At 41.0% G+C, this 16839-nt stretch overlaps 2 protein-coding genes across 5 annotated transcripts in view; one reads left to right on the top strand and one right to left on the bottom strand.

Moving 5' to 3' along the window:
* Positions 1-15276, bottom strand: part of mafk (v-maf avian musculoaponeurotic fibrosarcoma oncogene homolog K) — an 18493-nt gene extending 3217 nt beyond the window's left edge. The window contains exons 1-3 of one of the 4 annotated variants that reach the window (XM_043711835.1): positions 15137-15276; positions 14033-14145; positions 13010-13141 (exon numbers count right to left, since the gene is read on the bottom strand). In XM_043711835.1, coding sequence (XP_043567770.1) covers positions 13010-13056 — 47 coding nt within the window. In that variant the 5' untranslated portion in view covers positions 13057-13141; positions 14033-14145; positions 15137-15276. The remainder of the gene's footprint in view (positions 1-13009; positions 13142-14032; positions 14146-15136) is intronic. The other 3 variants (XM_043711836.1, XM_043711838.1, XM_043711837.1) reach the window with 3 other exon arrangements.
* The window catches only part of mettl4 (methyltransferase 4, N6-adenosine), a 52150-nt gene that overhangs the window by 17752 nt on the left and 17559 nt on the right, over positions 1-16839 (top strand). The gene's annotated exons all lie outside the window — the stretch shown is intronic.

Genomic DNA, 16839 nt, shown 5'->3' with positions numbered 1-16839 from the left:
TAATCTAATCTAATCTAATCTAATTATTTAAATTGTTCATCATTAAAACAAAGACAAGCAGGGGGTGGCTCTTGTGGTGCAATAGTAGTGTCTCTACCTCTGAGCCAGGCAGCCTGGATTCAAGTCTCACTTGTTCCAGAGGGGTCTAAAACTTAACCCTGAACAGGCCGATTTGGAAATACCTGAAACAAAATCAGGGTCTTCCTTTCCATCAGAAAATTCTGCTGGTACATCTTTCATTGCTGAGGCAGCCTGTATAATTTAACCATCGTGTCAGACTTACTGACAGCCCTTTAGATTTAGAACTTTTTCAATAAACAGCCAGAGGTTTCCATTGCACGTTAATCAGTGACTGCGCGGGATGCTCCAAATGGAACAACGTCACGGCGGGGATGTCTGAGCCTCAATGGCCCCAATGAGAAAGCCAATTACAGCTGGGTCACCCGTCTTTCAATTGGCCTTGGCATCTTAGGGCAGAACATTATCCAGAAAAAGACAGTCCACTGATTAGCATCCCTCCTTAAACATTTACTCCAATACTCCTGCCTTCTGGCATTTATATGACGCACTAAAATTCTTCATATCTACTGCCAGACCCATGATCTATTGCTCCTAGAGAGAGAGCAGCAGCAGCACGCCAATGGGAATAACAGTATCTTCAAATCATATACACCTCTGTTTGGTCACTCCATCATGGCAACTGGGGCAAAAGTTTAAAACTCCCCACCTAACAGTATTTTGGGAGTACTTCGCCATTTGTAGGAGTTCGCTGACCACCAGCAAATATCTGCAATGCCATATCCTAAAGTTAATTACCTGTATTTTGAAAGGTGAGGGTCCATGCTTTTGATCATTACCCATTGAAGTTCAGCATTGTGTAGAGCTGCTGGGTGAGGAGGGGATTGGGATTGGCTGAAGCAGGGAGCAGAGGACAGGAAGCCCCTCTGTAACTGTACCCAGGCTGAGACAATAACATGGGGATGAAAACACTGTCCACCCCAAGAGAGTACGATCCCATCTCCCCACTCCAGTACTCATGCCCAATTTCATGACTAGAACATGTTGTGATGAAGAGAGAACTTTCAAGTATGTAGCACTTTTCACAAACTTAGGATAGCCCATAGCATTTTACCACTGTCGTAAAGGATATATTAGTCATTAGAAGTGCTTGCCTTTATCATACTGCAGCCAGTTTGCATATGGTCAGAAGTTTGGTTTAATGGTACTGGTTAATGGTCAAATAATGTTCAGGAAACCAAGGACAACATCCCTGCTTTTCTTTGCAGTGTCATGGGATCTTTACCATGCAGTTGTGAAGGCAGATACAGTCTTTGTTTAATATCATTCAAGAAGTGCCACACTTCTTGAACACTGCAAGAAGCAGCAGTCTCGAATTTAGGTTCAAGTGCCTGAAGGGAGAGTTGCATCCAGATCCAATCATTCCCATGCAAAACTTATTACTGTCATCAGAGTCCCAGCGCCATGGAACTCTTTTCTGGGGGACTACCTGCCCCAAATTAGACCTTTACTGGGTTTCTAAGCCTCTGCAAGAATTTAACAATGAATTAACACACATCACAGCAGAAAAAGGGATTGTTTTCACTCCCCAAAATGGTATGGAGCATGACACTTTATACATCACACCACCCCTCACAAATATCACTTCTGTTAAAGAGAGTATTGCATAGAACAAGTACCTCCCTGCTGGCTGTTTTGGAGCAATGGGGGATGGGGTTTGTAGCGGTGGGGGATGAAGCTCTGTTTCTCTGCCATAAAATGCCAAAGTTCATTACTTTTCATCATTTATATAAAATGATTTGTATGCGCGCATAAGAGGTATAGTTAGTAAGTTTGCAGATGACACCAAAATTGGAGGTGTAGTGGACAGTGAAGGAGGTTACCTCAGATTATGATGGGATCTTGATCAGATGGGCCAATGGGCTGAGAAGTGGCAGATGGAGTTTAATTCAGATAAATGCAAGGTGCTGCATTTTGGGAAAGCAAATCTTAGCAGGATTTATAATTCTAAAGTTTGAGTGTTGCTGAACAAAGAGACCTTGGAGTGCAGGTTAACAGCTCCTTGAAAGTAGAGTTGCAGGTAGATAGTATAGTGAAGACGGCGTTTGGTATGCTTTCCTTTATTGGTCACAGTATTGACCACAGGAGTTGGGAGCTCATGTTGCAGCTGTACAGGACATTGGTTAGGCTACTGTTGGAATATTGTGTGCACTTCTGGTCTCCTTCCTATCGGAAAGTTATTGTGAAACTTGAAAGGGTTCAGAAAAGATTAACAAGGATGTTGCCAGGGTTGGAGGAGTTGAACTATAGAGAGCGGTTGAATAGGCTAGAGTTGTTTTCCCCGGAGTGTCGAAGGCTGAGGGGTGACCTTATAGAGGTTTATAAAATCATGAGGGACATAGATAAGATAAATAGACAAAGTATTTTCCCTGGCGTGAGGGAGTCCAGGTTTAGTGTGAGAGGGGAAAGAGATAAAAGAGACCTAAGGGGCAACTTTTTCACACAGAGGGTTGTACGTGTATGGAATGAGCTGCCAGAGGAAATGGTGGAGGCTGGTACAACTGTGACATTTAAAAGGCACCTGGATGGGTATATGAATAGGAAGGGTTTGGAGGGATATGGGCCGAGTGCTGGCAGGTGGAATTAGATTGGGTTGGGATGTCTGGTCAGCATGGACACCTTGGACAGAAGGATCTGTTTCCATGTTGTACATCTCTATGACTATGATTCAAACCATGAACCTTGCCTGGAGATGGTTACATTAAAGAATCAGGAAAACCGAAAGACTTAAGACACTTTAGAGAGAACCCCCCACACTCAAAAACCCTCAAAAAGAAAGAATGGAAAGAATGAGACAACAAGTAAATGAGAACGGCATTTAAAATGGAAGCGGTGGACGAGTGGGAGTGAGCACTTGGTGGTGTTATATGTGAGACAGATCGTAGCTAAACCCCCCCAACTTATTTACATACAAACTTTGCAGCAATAGACCACATCCTGAAGATCAGTGATTGTGTACACCAACCAAACCTTTCTACACAAACTGCAATATGCCTTCCATTCTAAATGCATGACTGTCTTTGCTGCTCCACTCTGTGGCTGTAACAAAATGTTACTCGAGCAGATTGTAAGCTCCCCTCATTCCCTGCAACTCTAACCTGCTCACACCATCCTGGGCTGAGAATTATGCAAACTCTGTAGTTGTAGCCATGATCAATTCGGAAACATTCAATACGAAACATTTCCTCCCTACTTAATCCCTGTGGGTTGGTGAATACATTGATGACCCAAAGTCAGAGAAAATCATCAGGAAGATACAACTTTGATTCCCACTATTTGCCAAAGTAAGCAATAACAACTCGCATTTGTACAACACCTTTAACGTACATTTAGAATCTTCTCCTATTCCTGCCCAAGTCTAAATCATTCAATTTATAATAAAGTTAAACTGACCGAGCAACAAGTTTTGGAATACATGATAAGCTGAGACAAGGCAGATAGTATGCCTCCAAGTCAAAAGGTTGTGAATTCAAGCCCCACTCCAGGGACATGAGCTCAAAATCTCAACTGAGATTCCAGTGCAAAAATGTGAAGGTACTATACTGTCAGGGGTGCTGCCTTTCAACTGAAATGTTAAATCAATATCCTATATAAAGGTAAAGTCACCATAGCCCTATTGGACCATAGGGCTGGTCCATTATGAGAGATATCTGGTGGTGGTTTAACGTGTGAGTCAGCACATCTCAAGCAAAGGGAGACGTTAAGAAGGAGAGTCCTTCATGGTATCCTCAACTGGTGTGGGAATTTAGCCCATACGGTTGCTGTTACTCTGCTTTGCAAACCAGCCATCCAGCCAGCTAAGCTAACCAAAACACCCTGTACATTCCATTAGGTGGATGTAATAGATCTCTTTAGCTGTTGTGCTTTCTTCATTTCAACTATAACTACGACTGTGAAATGCTGTGGCAGCCGAGTGTGTGAATGTTGTTTCAATAATGCAATGTTTCTTTTTGTTCCAAATCATTGAAATTCCACAAGCATTTTACCAGAACGAATAAAATTCTAAGCAGTCTATCTTCAGAGCGAGCTTTGCTTTTTTACATTTTCAGAACAATTATATAACTAACTGTTAGCATTACAGCTATCCACTGCAGAACCAGCCTCTAAAGTAATTCCTTTACCTGATCAACTAATGAATTCTTCAAAAAAGAACAATTCTAAGTTGGTCAAATACAACTTGTCTTTAGCAAAGATGATCGGGCCTTCTAATTGCCCCTTGTATTGCCAAGTGCTCAACTGTTCTTGATTTTATGGATTCCAGGTGTTTGGCCATGTAAGGATTAGACTAGTCGATTTTCAGTTACCTGGGTTGTGCCCCACTACTTTCCTTGAGAGAAACAATCCACATCTCAAGAATATCCATAACAAATAGGTATAACCTTAAAATTAGAACTGGGTCATGGCGGAGTGATGTCAAGAAGTGGTACTTGAAATCTCTCTAAAAATGCTGCTGATCCCAGGGATTAACTGAAAATTTCAAAACTGAGATGAATAAATGTGGGTATTGCTGAAAAAAAGGAGACATGTTGTTGAGGCTTTTTTTGGTCTTGCATTCATCAGAATAGATGCAAGAATTCCAAACTTCAAAGGAACAACACGAGACGACAGTGTTGATTGGTTGGCCAATGGATTGTGAGTGGTTGAGGTGTTGTCATGGAGAGTTCACCAGAGCAGTGTGGTCTCTGCAGCTTTTGTTTAATTAATAGTGCCTGGACATTTGCTTTCTGTTTGCAGAGCATAGGGCCTTGCCCTAATAGGATTTTGTAACATTTATGACAAGCAGGGTAAATGGACTCTGTATAAGATTTAGGAGCAGAAGTAGTCTATTCAGCCCATCGAGTCTGCTCTTCCATTGACTGGGATCACAGCTGATCTGATGATCCTCAATTCCACTCTCTTTCCTTTTTCCAAAAGTCCTTGACGCCCTTACCATTTTGGCCTTGAATATACAGAACAATCAAACCTCGACAGCCCTGCTGGAGAATTCCACAGATCAACTACGTCAGAAAAGAAATTCATCCTCATCTCTGTCTTAAATTGGAGACCCCTAACTTTGAGATGATGGCCTCTGGTCCTACACTCCCACAAGGGAAAACAACCTCTCAGCATCTACCCTGTCACGTCCCCTAAGAATCTTATAAGTTTCAGTAAAATCTCTTCTTATTGTTCTAAACTCCAATGAATACAAGCTTAACTTAGACAACCTCTCCTCATAAGAAAACCCCTCCATACCAAGAAATAACCTAGAGAACCTTCTCAGGACTACCTCCAATGCCAGTATATCTTTCCTTTGATAAAAGGACCAAAATTGTTCACAGTATTCCATGTGTGGTCTTGTGTAGCTTTAGCAAGACGTTGCCATTTTATAAAGGAAATGAAAGATCTGTGGATGCTGTAAATCAGAAACAATGACAGAAGTTGCTAGAAAAGTTCAGCAGGTTTGGCAGCATCTGGGGAGAGGAATCAGAGTTAATGTTCCGGGTCCAGTTTTCTGCTTCCTCAGAATTTAAAGCAACTTCTGCTTTTGTTTCCTATTTTATACTCCATTTCCTTTTAAGTCAATCCCATTTATCTGCCAGTGTACATGGGGTTTCAGCCAAAGAGAATCTCCCTCCAACAACAACACACTTCATCCAACATTGTGTTTGAGCTGCTTGAGTTCACAGAGATGCCTGGGCACACCTGACAGTCTTTCAGCAGATGTACTGATACAGAGATGTGGACTACAAACTTGCATTGTGTGGACAGGTGTAGAATATATAGCACAGGAATAACATTCCAACTAATATATGCTTGTGACTGCCTCCAATCCATCTACTATATTTCATTTCTTCCATATCTCATTATCTAATTACCCTGTAAGGGCTGTTCTGCTTCCAGGTAAATTATTTTTGAAATACTTACCAGACATGAAGAGAGGAGACGTAGTCTAAAAAAGAGTTGCATGGAGGAAAGAAAAAAACCAATGAAACCATACACGTCAATAATCAGACAGGTCCAGCCAGAGCAAGCAATTTGCTAATGTTTAAACCACAACATCGACTCCCTGTAAATGCACACTGCAACTTTATTTATGCAATGGTCTTGCCTGCCAGTCCAGGCTGAGGGGTTCTGAAACACCTCTTTCCCCACCTCTTTAAGCCACTTTCATTGGGGTGGAGAGCAGAGGAACAACACAAACGTCCATTAGAAACCCCAGAGAGGGAATCCAGTGGTCACCATGGAAATACTAATTGTTGTAATATGCCACTATTGAAAGGATGTTGAGGGAGCAATCTGATCCTCAATGCACTGCACAACACAAATTATTAAAGTTATTAAATGAACACAAGAGACTACTTCTGAAAGTTGGTCGATCCTCAGCCAGGAGCCTAAAGCAGGAATCAAATATAAAAGGGTAGTATTGATTTCAGGTTGAATGGGCCGAAGTCAAGAAAAGAAAAAGGTTCAGAGCTGAGACCAGGATGCACTCTTCTGAAAGACTGAATCTTTCACTCATTTATAGCTGAGATGTGAAGGAAGTTCTTCTCCCAAAGGATACTGAGGGTCAACCATTCTGTTGGGCTGGTAAAGGTTAGAGGAATAGAGAGGGGTGAGATGTCTGCGAGAAATTTAAATTCAAGGATGAGACTTAAAAATCAAGCTGATGCTGGACAGGGAGCCATGTAGATCAAGGAACACAAGTGAGATCCAATCGATGTTGAAATGAAACAAAAGTACCTCAGTCCACAGCAAGCTAATCATTCCACACGAATGTAGAAACACAGGCAAGCCTAAATGAACCCCCTCATAACAGAACTGTCAGTTATCCTGTCAGCAGGCTCCAGAAGAACCAACATGCTATTCCGGGTATAGTGTGACTACTGGCTCCTACCACCCCACGTGTTGGCTTCTTGTGACGTACAAACACAATACGTTGTTATAAAGCTACACTTCAATTCCTTTACAGATTTCACTATGTTTCAGGACTAGATTCTTTGCTGCTTGTGGTACGCATCAATGATTTGGGCCAAGATATAAGAGGTACGATGAGGAAGTTTATAGATGATAGAAACAATAGCCATGTAGTTTTTAGTGAGGAAGTAAGCTGGAGCCTGTACGAAGTCAACGTGGATAGAAAAGTGGCATTTGGAATCGAATCCTGAGGGGTGTACATTAATGTCATTTGCAAGGGCAAAGTGAATATATGATTGGTAGGTTACTGTGAAGTACAGAAGAACATATTCATAGATTTACAAAAGGTAACAAGGTAGCTAATGTGCTTAAGGAAACAAACAGGGTACTTCCATTTCTTAGCTGAGGCACAGAGATTATAGAACACGGAGGTTATGCTAGAACAGTTTAAAACACCAATTACGCCACTTTTACATCACTGTGTACAATTCTGGTCATCCCAATACCAAAACAATGGGATTACACTTCAGGGGGTGCAGAGAAGATTCACAAGCATATTACCACAAATTGAACTTGCCCTCTGAGGAACATGTGGATAGACTGGGGGACTTTTCTCTGAAAAAAAAACAGAAGGCTGAGAGGAGCTATAATTGTGGTGCATATAATTAGGAAGGGTCTAGATGGAATGATTAGGAAGGATCCGTTTCCTTTGACAGAGAAGTCATAGATTTAAAGTAATTCATTGAAAGATGAAAGAGGAGTGGAGTAATTCTAGATGAAGGGAATCTGGAATTCCGTTCGAAAGTGGGAGAAGCAGAAGGCTGTCATCATATTTTAAATATACTTCCGTTCATATAGCACCTTTCACAAACGCAGAAAGTTACATAGTGCTTAACAGCCAAACAAATAGTTATAAAATGTAGTCTCAGTTGTGGAAATTTGTGTACAGAAAGCTTCCACAAACAGCAATGTAGTGGAGGTGTCAAATTCCTCAGAACTATAGACTCAAGGGCTGGTAGGTCAATTAAGTTCAATAGCACTTCTCAGCCAACACAGATGTGATAGTCAACAGGTCTCTTTATTTGTTGTAAATTTCTACGTTCGGGACTAAAGTCTGGTGATACAACCAGGTTCTCCTCATGTGAGATACCAGAAAGATCCAAACGTTCCGACTGAAGGTCAGTGGTGGTTGATTGTTGAAATGTTAAGTTACTGTGATGGCTCACCTACCTATGTTCTGTGATGACAAACCCATAGTTGATAGCAGAAAACACTCTCTGCTGAGTCAGTAAATTACGGGTTCAAATTCCATTGAAAGGACTTAAGCACATCTGGATTCAGGCAAGTACTGAGAAAATGCTGTACCGTCAGAAGTATCAACTTTCAGGCAAAGCTTTAAAACCAGGAATCCATCTGCCCTGTAGGTAGATGCAAGATATCCTACAGCATTATTCAAAGAAGCATTGAGGAGTTCTCCTTGTTGCCCTTGCCATCTTCCCTCAGGATGTTCAAAAATCCGTTGCCAGTCAATGATGTACTTGCATTAAAAGTACATGGTTGTAATATAGGGAGTGCAGCAGCCAATTTTCACACAGCAAGCTCCCATAAGCAGCAATTAAATAATGAGATTTATTTTTTTAAAATTTGATTGAGAAATAAATTTTGGCCAGTGTTCTCATTAGCAATGAAGTTATATTGTTCCAATCTTTATGCCCACTTATGTCCTTCCAAACATGGGAAAGTCCAGTGAGATGATTCTAGGACACATGGGAACCTTTAGAATGGAGGAAATGTTCCAATACATTCTAATGATGAGGAGACAAAGACAAGGACAAGGACAGTTCAAACAAGAAAAATTCAATCTAGTCCTTATTAAGTGTTGATATTTGTTAGTATAGCTGCTTTAATATTGAAACAATCCCAAGAAAGAGGGGAGTCATAGAACTGTACAGCATGCAAACAGACCCTTTGGTCCAACTTGTCCATGTCAATCAGATATCCTAAATTAGTCTAGTCCCATTTGCCAGCATTTGGCCCATATCCCTCTAAATCCTTCCTATTCATTTATGCACTCAGATGCCTTTTAAATGTTAAAATTGTACCAACCTCCACCACTTCCTCTGGCAGCTCATTCCATACATGCACCACCCTCTGCAATAAAGAGTTGCACCTTAGGTCCCTTTTAAATCTTTCCCCTCTCATCTTAAACCTATGCCCTTTAGTTTTAGACGCCCCCACCCTGGGGAAAAGACACTGATTATTCACCCCATCTATGTCCATCATGATTTTATAAACCTCTATAAGGTCACCCCTCAACCTTTGACGCTCCAGTGAAAACAGCCCCAGCCTATTTAGCCTCTCCCTACAGCTCAAATCCTCCAACTCTGGCAACATCCTTGGAAAACTTATCTGAATCCTTTCAAGTTTCACAGCATCCTTCTTATAGCAGGGAGGCCAGAATTGCATGCATTATTTCAAAAGTGGCCTAACCAATGTCCTGTAACATCACAACATGACTTTCCAACTCCTACACTCAATGTGTAAAGGTAAACATACCAAATGCCTGCTTCACTGTCCTATCTACATGCATTCTACTTTCAAGGAACTATGAACCTGCACTCCAAGATCTCCTTGTTCAGCAACACTCCCCAGGATCTTACCATAACTGTACAAGTCCTTCCCTGAGTTGCCTTTCCAAAATGTAGGGCCAATCAAGGATAATAGTGGGAAGTTGTGTGGAGTCAGAGGAGATAGGGGAAGCATTAAATGAATACTTTTCAACAGTATTCACTCGAGAAAACGACAATGCTGTCGAGGAGACTACTGAGATACAGGATACTAGACTAGGTGTGATTGAGGTTCATGAGGAGGTATTAGAAATCCTGGAGAGTGTGAAAATAGATAAGTCCCCTGGGCCGGATGGGATTTATCCTAGGATCCTCTGGGAAGCCAGGGAGGAGATTGCCGAGCCTTTGGCATTGATCTTTAAATCGTCATTGTCTACAGGAATAGTGCCAGAAGATTGGAGGATAGCAAATGTGGTTCCCCTGTTCAAGAAGGGGAGTAGAGACAATCCTGGTAATTATAGACCAGTGAGCCTTACTTCAGTTGTTGGTAAAGTGTTGGAAAAGGTTATAAGAGATAGGATTTATAATCATTTAGAAAATAATAATTTGATTAGGGTTAGTCAGCACGGTTTTGTGAAGGGTAGGTCGTGCCTCACAAACCTTATTGAGTTCTTTGAGAAGGTGACCAAACAGGTAGATGAGAGTAAACCGGTTGGTGTGGTGTATATGGATTTCAGCAAAGCGTTCGATAAGGTTCCCCACAGTAGGCTATTGTACAAAATGCGGACGAATGGGATTATGGGAGATATAGCAGTTTGTATCAGTAATTGACTTGCTGAAAGAAGACAGAGAGAGGAGGTTGATGGGAAATGTTCATCCTGGAGTCCAGTTACCAGTGGTGTACCACAAGGGTCGGTGTTGGGTCCACTGCTGTTCGTCATTTTTATAAATGATCTGGATGAGGGCATAGAAGGGTGGGTTAGTATTTTTGCAGACGACACTAAGGTCGGTGGAGTTGTGGATAGTGACGAAGGGTGTAGTAGGTTACAGAGAGACATAGATAAGCTGCAGAGCTGGCAAATGGAGGTTAATGCGGATAAGTGTGAGGTGATTCACTTTGGTCGGAGTAACCGGAATGCAAAGTACTGGGCTAATGGTAAGATTCTTGGTCGTGTAGATGAGCAAAGAGATCTCGGTGTCCAGTTACACAGATCCTTGAAAGTTGCCACCCAGGTTGACAGGGCTGTTAAGATGGCATACAGTGTTTTAGCTTCTATTAATAGAGGGAGCAAGTTCCAGAACCATAAGGTTATGCTACAGCTGTACAAAACTCTAGTGCGACCACACTTGGAGTATTGTGTACAGTTCTGGTCACGCATTATAAGGAGGATGTGGAAGCTTTGGAAAGGGTGCAGAGAAGATTTACTAGATGTTGCCTGATATGGCGGGAAGGTCTTACGAGGAAAGGCTGGGACTTGAGGCTGTTTTCATTAGAGAGAAGAAGGTTGAGAGGTGACTTAATAGAGACATATAAGATAATCAGAGGGTTAGATAGGGTGGACAGGGAGAGCCTTTTTCCAAGTATGGTGACGGCGAGCACGAGGGGGCATAGCTTTAAATTGAGGGATGATAGATATAGGACAGATGTCAGAGGTAGTTTCTTTACTCAGAGTAGGAAGGGTATGGAATGCATTGCCTGCAATGGTAGTAGATTCGCCAACTTTAAGTACATTTAAGTTGTCATTAGACAAGCATATGGACGTACATGGAATAGTGTAGGTTAGATGGGCTAGGTAAAAACAATGACTGCAGATGCTGGAAACCAGATTCTGGATTAGTGGTGCTGGAAGAGCACAGCAGTTCAGGCAGCATCCGAGAAGCAATAAAATCGATGTTTCGGGCAAAAGCCCTTCATCAGGAATACAGATGGGCTTCAGATTGGTATGACAGGTCGGCGCAACATCGAGGGCCGAAGGGGCCGAAGGGCCTGTACTACACTGTAGTGTTCTATGTAGCATCTCACATTTATATAAAGGCAGAATGTAAAATATTTATTGAAGGGACAGAAGAATGAACATGGTAGGTGATAATGACTAAAAGCTTGGTTTGGAACGAGGAGTCACAAGAAGATTTCCAGAAAGGCAATAAACTCCATAGATTAGGACCAAAACAGCAAAAGAGTCGACCATCAATGGTGGGATGAAGGAGGGACTGGGAATTCCTAGCATACTACAAGTGGAAGGTTAGCGTTTCAGGAGTCAGTAAAGAACTGGAAGAGTTTATATAGAGGTTGGAATAGGTGAAGTTGTGAAGACATTTGAGGATGTAACAGAGGATTATAAATTGAGGCTCTAGGAGAAAATTTGGTCAATGTTGGTAAGGAAAAGGAGTTGATCAAACAAGACTTGCTGTAACACAATGGCAGGTTTATATCAGATGAAAAATGTTGACAATAAAGATAACAAGCTTTCGTATTATGGAAAGTAGAAGCACATTGGTGTGGAATGGGCAGGTGTGCCTAGCATGCCATAGTCAGAGAACTAAGGATTGCAGATGTGGGTATAGAGGTTAGATAAGGATTGGAAATACTCAATGAGTCAGGCAGCATACGAGATCAGAAATGGAGTTACTTTTTGATGACCTGTTGATCATCAGTTCTCACGGAATGCCATCAAACCAAAATATTAACTCTATTTCACTTCACAAATGCTGCCAGACCTGCTGCGTATTTTCAGAATTTGCTTTTATTTCAGATCTCTGGCATCCACAGTATTTGACTTTTATATCGGGATAGAATGTACTGAAGTCATGGAGTGATTTGAAGACAAGGGCAGAGGGCGTGCAATGAAGAAACCCCCTTTGCCTCATCAAATTCCATCAGATAATAGAAGGATCCAGATGAAGAAACTTGTCCATTTGGAAAGACATTTCAATCCCATTATAACATTTAATGTTTAATGGTTTCATGGTTTCTGCTTTCTCTTGCGTACATTTTCCAAGGAATTTTCTTGAACAGTGAACAATAGTGTCAATTATTCATAGTTAACAGGTCCATGTTAAGTGTTATAATACTAAAAGCATATTAAAATACTGCAGATGCTGTAAATCTGAAATAAAAACAAAGTGGTGGGGAAAAAAACTACCTAGTACATCTGGACAGTCTGTGGCAAAAGAAAGAGAGTTAACTTTTCAAGTCTTGAATAACTTCTCAGAGTGCCAAATGCTGCAATTGCAGGTGTCAAATTAAGAGTCATGGACAGTATTGAACTGCATTAGCACAGGTAAGATTTTCCTCAGCAGACTGATTGAACCTAATAATAATGTTCAATGATTTAAATATATAAATAAAGTGATGCTATATGTTCTTTATTAATTTTTCCACAGTATCACATTAAATTTACAACATTTGGCTGAAGACTCCACATAAGCCACCTACACTCCCTTTTCAGCAGAAACTTCTATTCCCTTACCCCTTGTGCATTTTTCTAGCTTCCCTTTTGCTACAACCATTCCACATGGTAGCATGTTCCACATCCTTTTAGGTTTCCTCCGACTTCATGTTGTTCTGTATTTAGTTCCAAAGGAACAACAATGGGTGTTAACTGGCAAATAAAAACAAAAACAAGGAAGGGCTGAACTTTGACCCTAATCATCACAAACCTAGACACAATAACATTGAACATCCGGCAGACAAAAGACACTACCTGATGTTTGCACATGTATGTGAATGGTCATAATATTAAATGATATTACATGATATTTCTCATTAAATATCTCTCATTTAATAACATTTGTAAAGAGACACAGAAATCCTTCTGACAGATTCACAATACTGGTGCAATTAGACACCAAACCACATAATTCATCAAGCCACACACCCACAACATTCTCCTAAAGTGGCATAGCTGAGCAATGAGTCACTGTTTACAGCACAGTAACTGTACAAAGTCAGCAGAGGTCCAATTGCAGACACAGAATGTATATTTAAATATATGCTATATACATGTATCAAAAGACGATGCATTGGCACTAATCACATACGATAACTCAGACACTTCTAAATTTTACTGGCTATGCTATTAGAGTTGAGACTGTAGAAAGCACTAGAACAGTGATGAGTCATCATGTTTACCAAGGATTTGGCTCACTCAGATACTGCATGCATACTGGGTTAGAATCAGACCACAAATATCCATTACCAACAGCAGAAAGCAAGTAGATTGAAAGTCTGCCATTGTTAACATTGCATGTTATTGCACATTTTTGTCTTTGAAGGGGTTTAGATGCAAATGCAGGGTGAGTTTGAAAGATAAATGATAGATCGATTTAGAGTCATGTCATACAGCATTGAAACAGACCCTTCTGTCCAACAAGTCCGTGCCAACCTTAATCCTAAACTAAACTAGTCTCACCTGCCTGCGTTTGGCCCATATCACTCCAAACCTTTCTTATTCATGTACTTAACTAAATGTCTTTCAAATGTTGAACCGTACCTGTATATTATATAAATATCTATAGATATTTTAGATTATTTAACCAATAGGCCTGGATGAGCTGGCCTCCATGAACTTGCTTCCTTACAGTTCTGAAATGTGATTGCTTCTTGCTAGGAGAATGACAAATGTAAAGAACAGATAATCAGAAAACCTCAACTCTCAATGCATTCTTGAATAAAGGCCACAACCAGAAGCTACAAATATAAAATAATTGACAAAAATCTGAAATAGATTAGAATATTCTTAAACATTGTTGGGTTTTGTGAAACTTTCTTGTTCATTTTCCAGTTTCTCTCCTAATGCCAATCTCTTCCACAGTATCCAAAACATTGTAGTCCCTTTCACTGTCCAGTCTTCTAATGCCATCCTTTTCTTAGAGTACCTATTCTCCCTGCCAACACTTGCTCCATTACAATAACTGCTGAAGTCCAATGCATTTTACCAGTGGTCACACCTAGTGTCTACGCTTTATTTTTCAGTCTTTCGTGCCTGCTTTCTTTCATGGTCCTCACGCTCTCTTTTGCAGCCTCTCTCCGAGCCCATACATGCACTGTCTCTCTCCCTGTACCCCTGAGGCTATGCTCTCGCTCCCTCTCTCTCTCTGGGTCTATTCTTTTGCTCCCTCTGAACCCACACTCCATCCTTGTGTCCATTTTGTTTCTCTCTCCCAATGCCCATTGTACGCTCACCCCGTCTTCCTCTCTGAGTGCCCATTGTACGCTCATCCCATCTTCCTCTCTCCCATTGCCTAATGTACATTCACTCCATCTTTCTCTCTCCCAGTGCCCATTGTACACTCACCCCATCTTCCTCTCTCCCACTGTCCATGCTCATTCCATCTCTCTCCTAGTCCCCATGCTCTATGATCCTTCTCACTCTCTCCATGGTTTTTTTTCAGTGCCCACTCTGTTGTGCTTTCACTCCCTGTACCCCCTCACGCTTTCCCTGTTCCTTTTGACTAGTTTCCCACGGCCTATCCTCACCCAGTGCCCATCTCCCACTGTCCATGCTGTTTCCCAATATTTCAATGCCCAGTTACCGATTATGAATAGTTAATTGCAGCAGGACAAACACAGGGGTGGATAAAGCCGGCGCCCCTACCTGTTGGGGACACGCTCTCTTCCCCCTCTCAGTGGCCGGGCTCCCTCACTCACTCACGGAGCCCAGTTCCGGGAGCGCTGACGTCACCCGCTGTTTGCCCATGTGACTTCATTCATGAACATTCCGGCAACGTCACAGAGACCTCAGAGGTGGCGGGAAAACAAAAATTATCCCCAAAGTAGAGATACTGATATAAAGTTTATAACAAATACTTAATTCAACTTATATCATTATTACTCAGTCCAGACACTAAAATACTGCATTTAAAATATTAAAAATAGAAATGTATGAACATTATAATCTAATTTGTAAAACAGTTAATTACTTTACACCTAAAGCTGAGTATACATAATGTGCAGACTGCTATGTGAGACATCGTACTGAATATGTTATAGATACTGTTTCATATGTAAATTATATATTAAATTCTGAATATAAATATGTCTTTCACATAAAATTTGAATAATTGCACAAGAAAATCAAAGATATTAATCTTTGTACAGCAGATGGAAAGTAAAATTCTCTGGCACAAAGCATACTTGAAACTAATTTCATAAATTATTTTGAAAAAGAATTACGTTATTGAAGAAGGCTACCAGAAATGTACAGTGACGTTAGACTGGATAGGTCATGTGGCCAGTTAAGATATACATCAGGTCTGAGCCCTTGCTGTAAGTTGTATACGTTTATTAGATATTTAAGTGATTGCAGTATCTTTGAATAAATATAAGTTAAATTCTCTGCCTACTGTAAGAGTGGCAACTTGTTTCAAGTCAGAGCTGGAAGTGAACTTCATTGGAAGTTTAGTTAACCTTCTGATAGTAATGTACAAAGAAAATAGGTGATACATAAAAGGAGATATAAGCAGTCAAATTGGTACACAAACCCACATGGTTCACTGATATCCATAACTTACCATCCTAACCTAACCTTATTGTAGATGTTTCTGCAGCCACCAACACAGCTGATTTTTAAACAGCCCAAAACTATAGTTTTCTGCCTCAGTGGTGTTCGTGTTACAACCAAACAACAATGATTATAAAATAAAGTACTGAAGAATAGGCAGTGACTTTGAGAGATTGTAACCGGTAGGAAAAGAGAGCATCAATTATCTTCCTTAACAAACTGTTTATAGGTGGGGGAGTTGAGAGGAGCCTGGATTTATTTCCAGACTGTAGGACCAGCTGCATTAAATTCTCATTGGCCCACCTCAATTCTTGTTCTTTCACTGACCACATGAATGATTCAGGGAAATGATACAGTAGACATTCCCAACAATAGAAAACCACAGACTAGGTCATTGTGACTGAACTGACAGTCAAAACTAACACTCTACAATTTATTGCTACGTGACGTCACGTCAACGCTCAAAAATAAGAGGTGCCAATTCTTCCAGTCTGATTACGTACTGGGGGAAATGGAGGAATCATTCATTTTCCTTGAAGGAAGTACAGGTATTTTCCTCCTGACTTTCCCTCTCAGTTCTTTATGGCATTGACCCATTGATCAGCTGGCTGCTTCTCCATGGAGCACAGCTGGCCTTCTCCCAAATGCCCCGACACTGTGTATGTGTTCCTAGTATAATACAGGTTGTCAGAGTGTTCACTCACTTTTGTGGGGGATCATCATAGCCTTGCTTAGTCCTGTGCTTGTACAGCAGCCATACACGCACTTTTCATCATGGAGTCAATTAGACACTGATC

The sequence above is a fragment of the Chiloscyllium plagiosum genome, chromosome 21 (genome assembly GCF_004010195.1).
Source record: "Chiloscyllium plagiosum isolate BGI_BamShark_2017 chromosome 21, ASM401019v2, whole genome shotgun sequence".
Lineage (NCBI taxonomy): Eukaryota > Metazoa > Chordata > Chondrichthyes > Orectolobiformes > Hemiscylliidae > Chiloscyllium > Chiloscyllium plagiosum.
The sequence above is the reverse complement of the archived record's forward strand: the minus strand, read 5'-3'. Positions and strand labels throughout refer to the sequence as shown.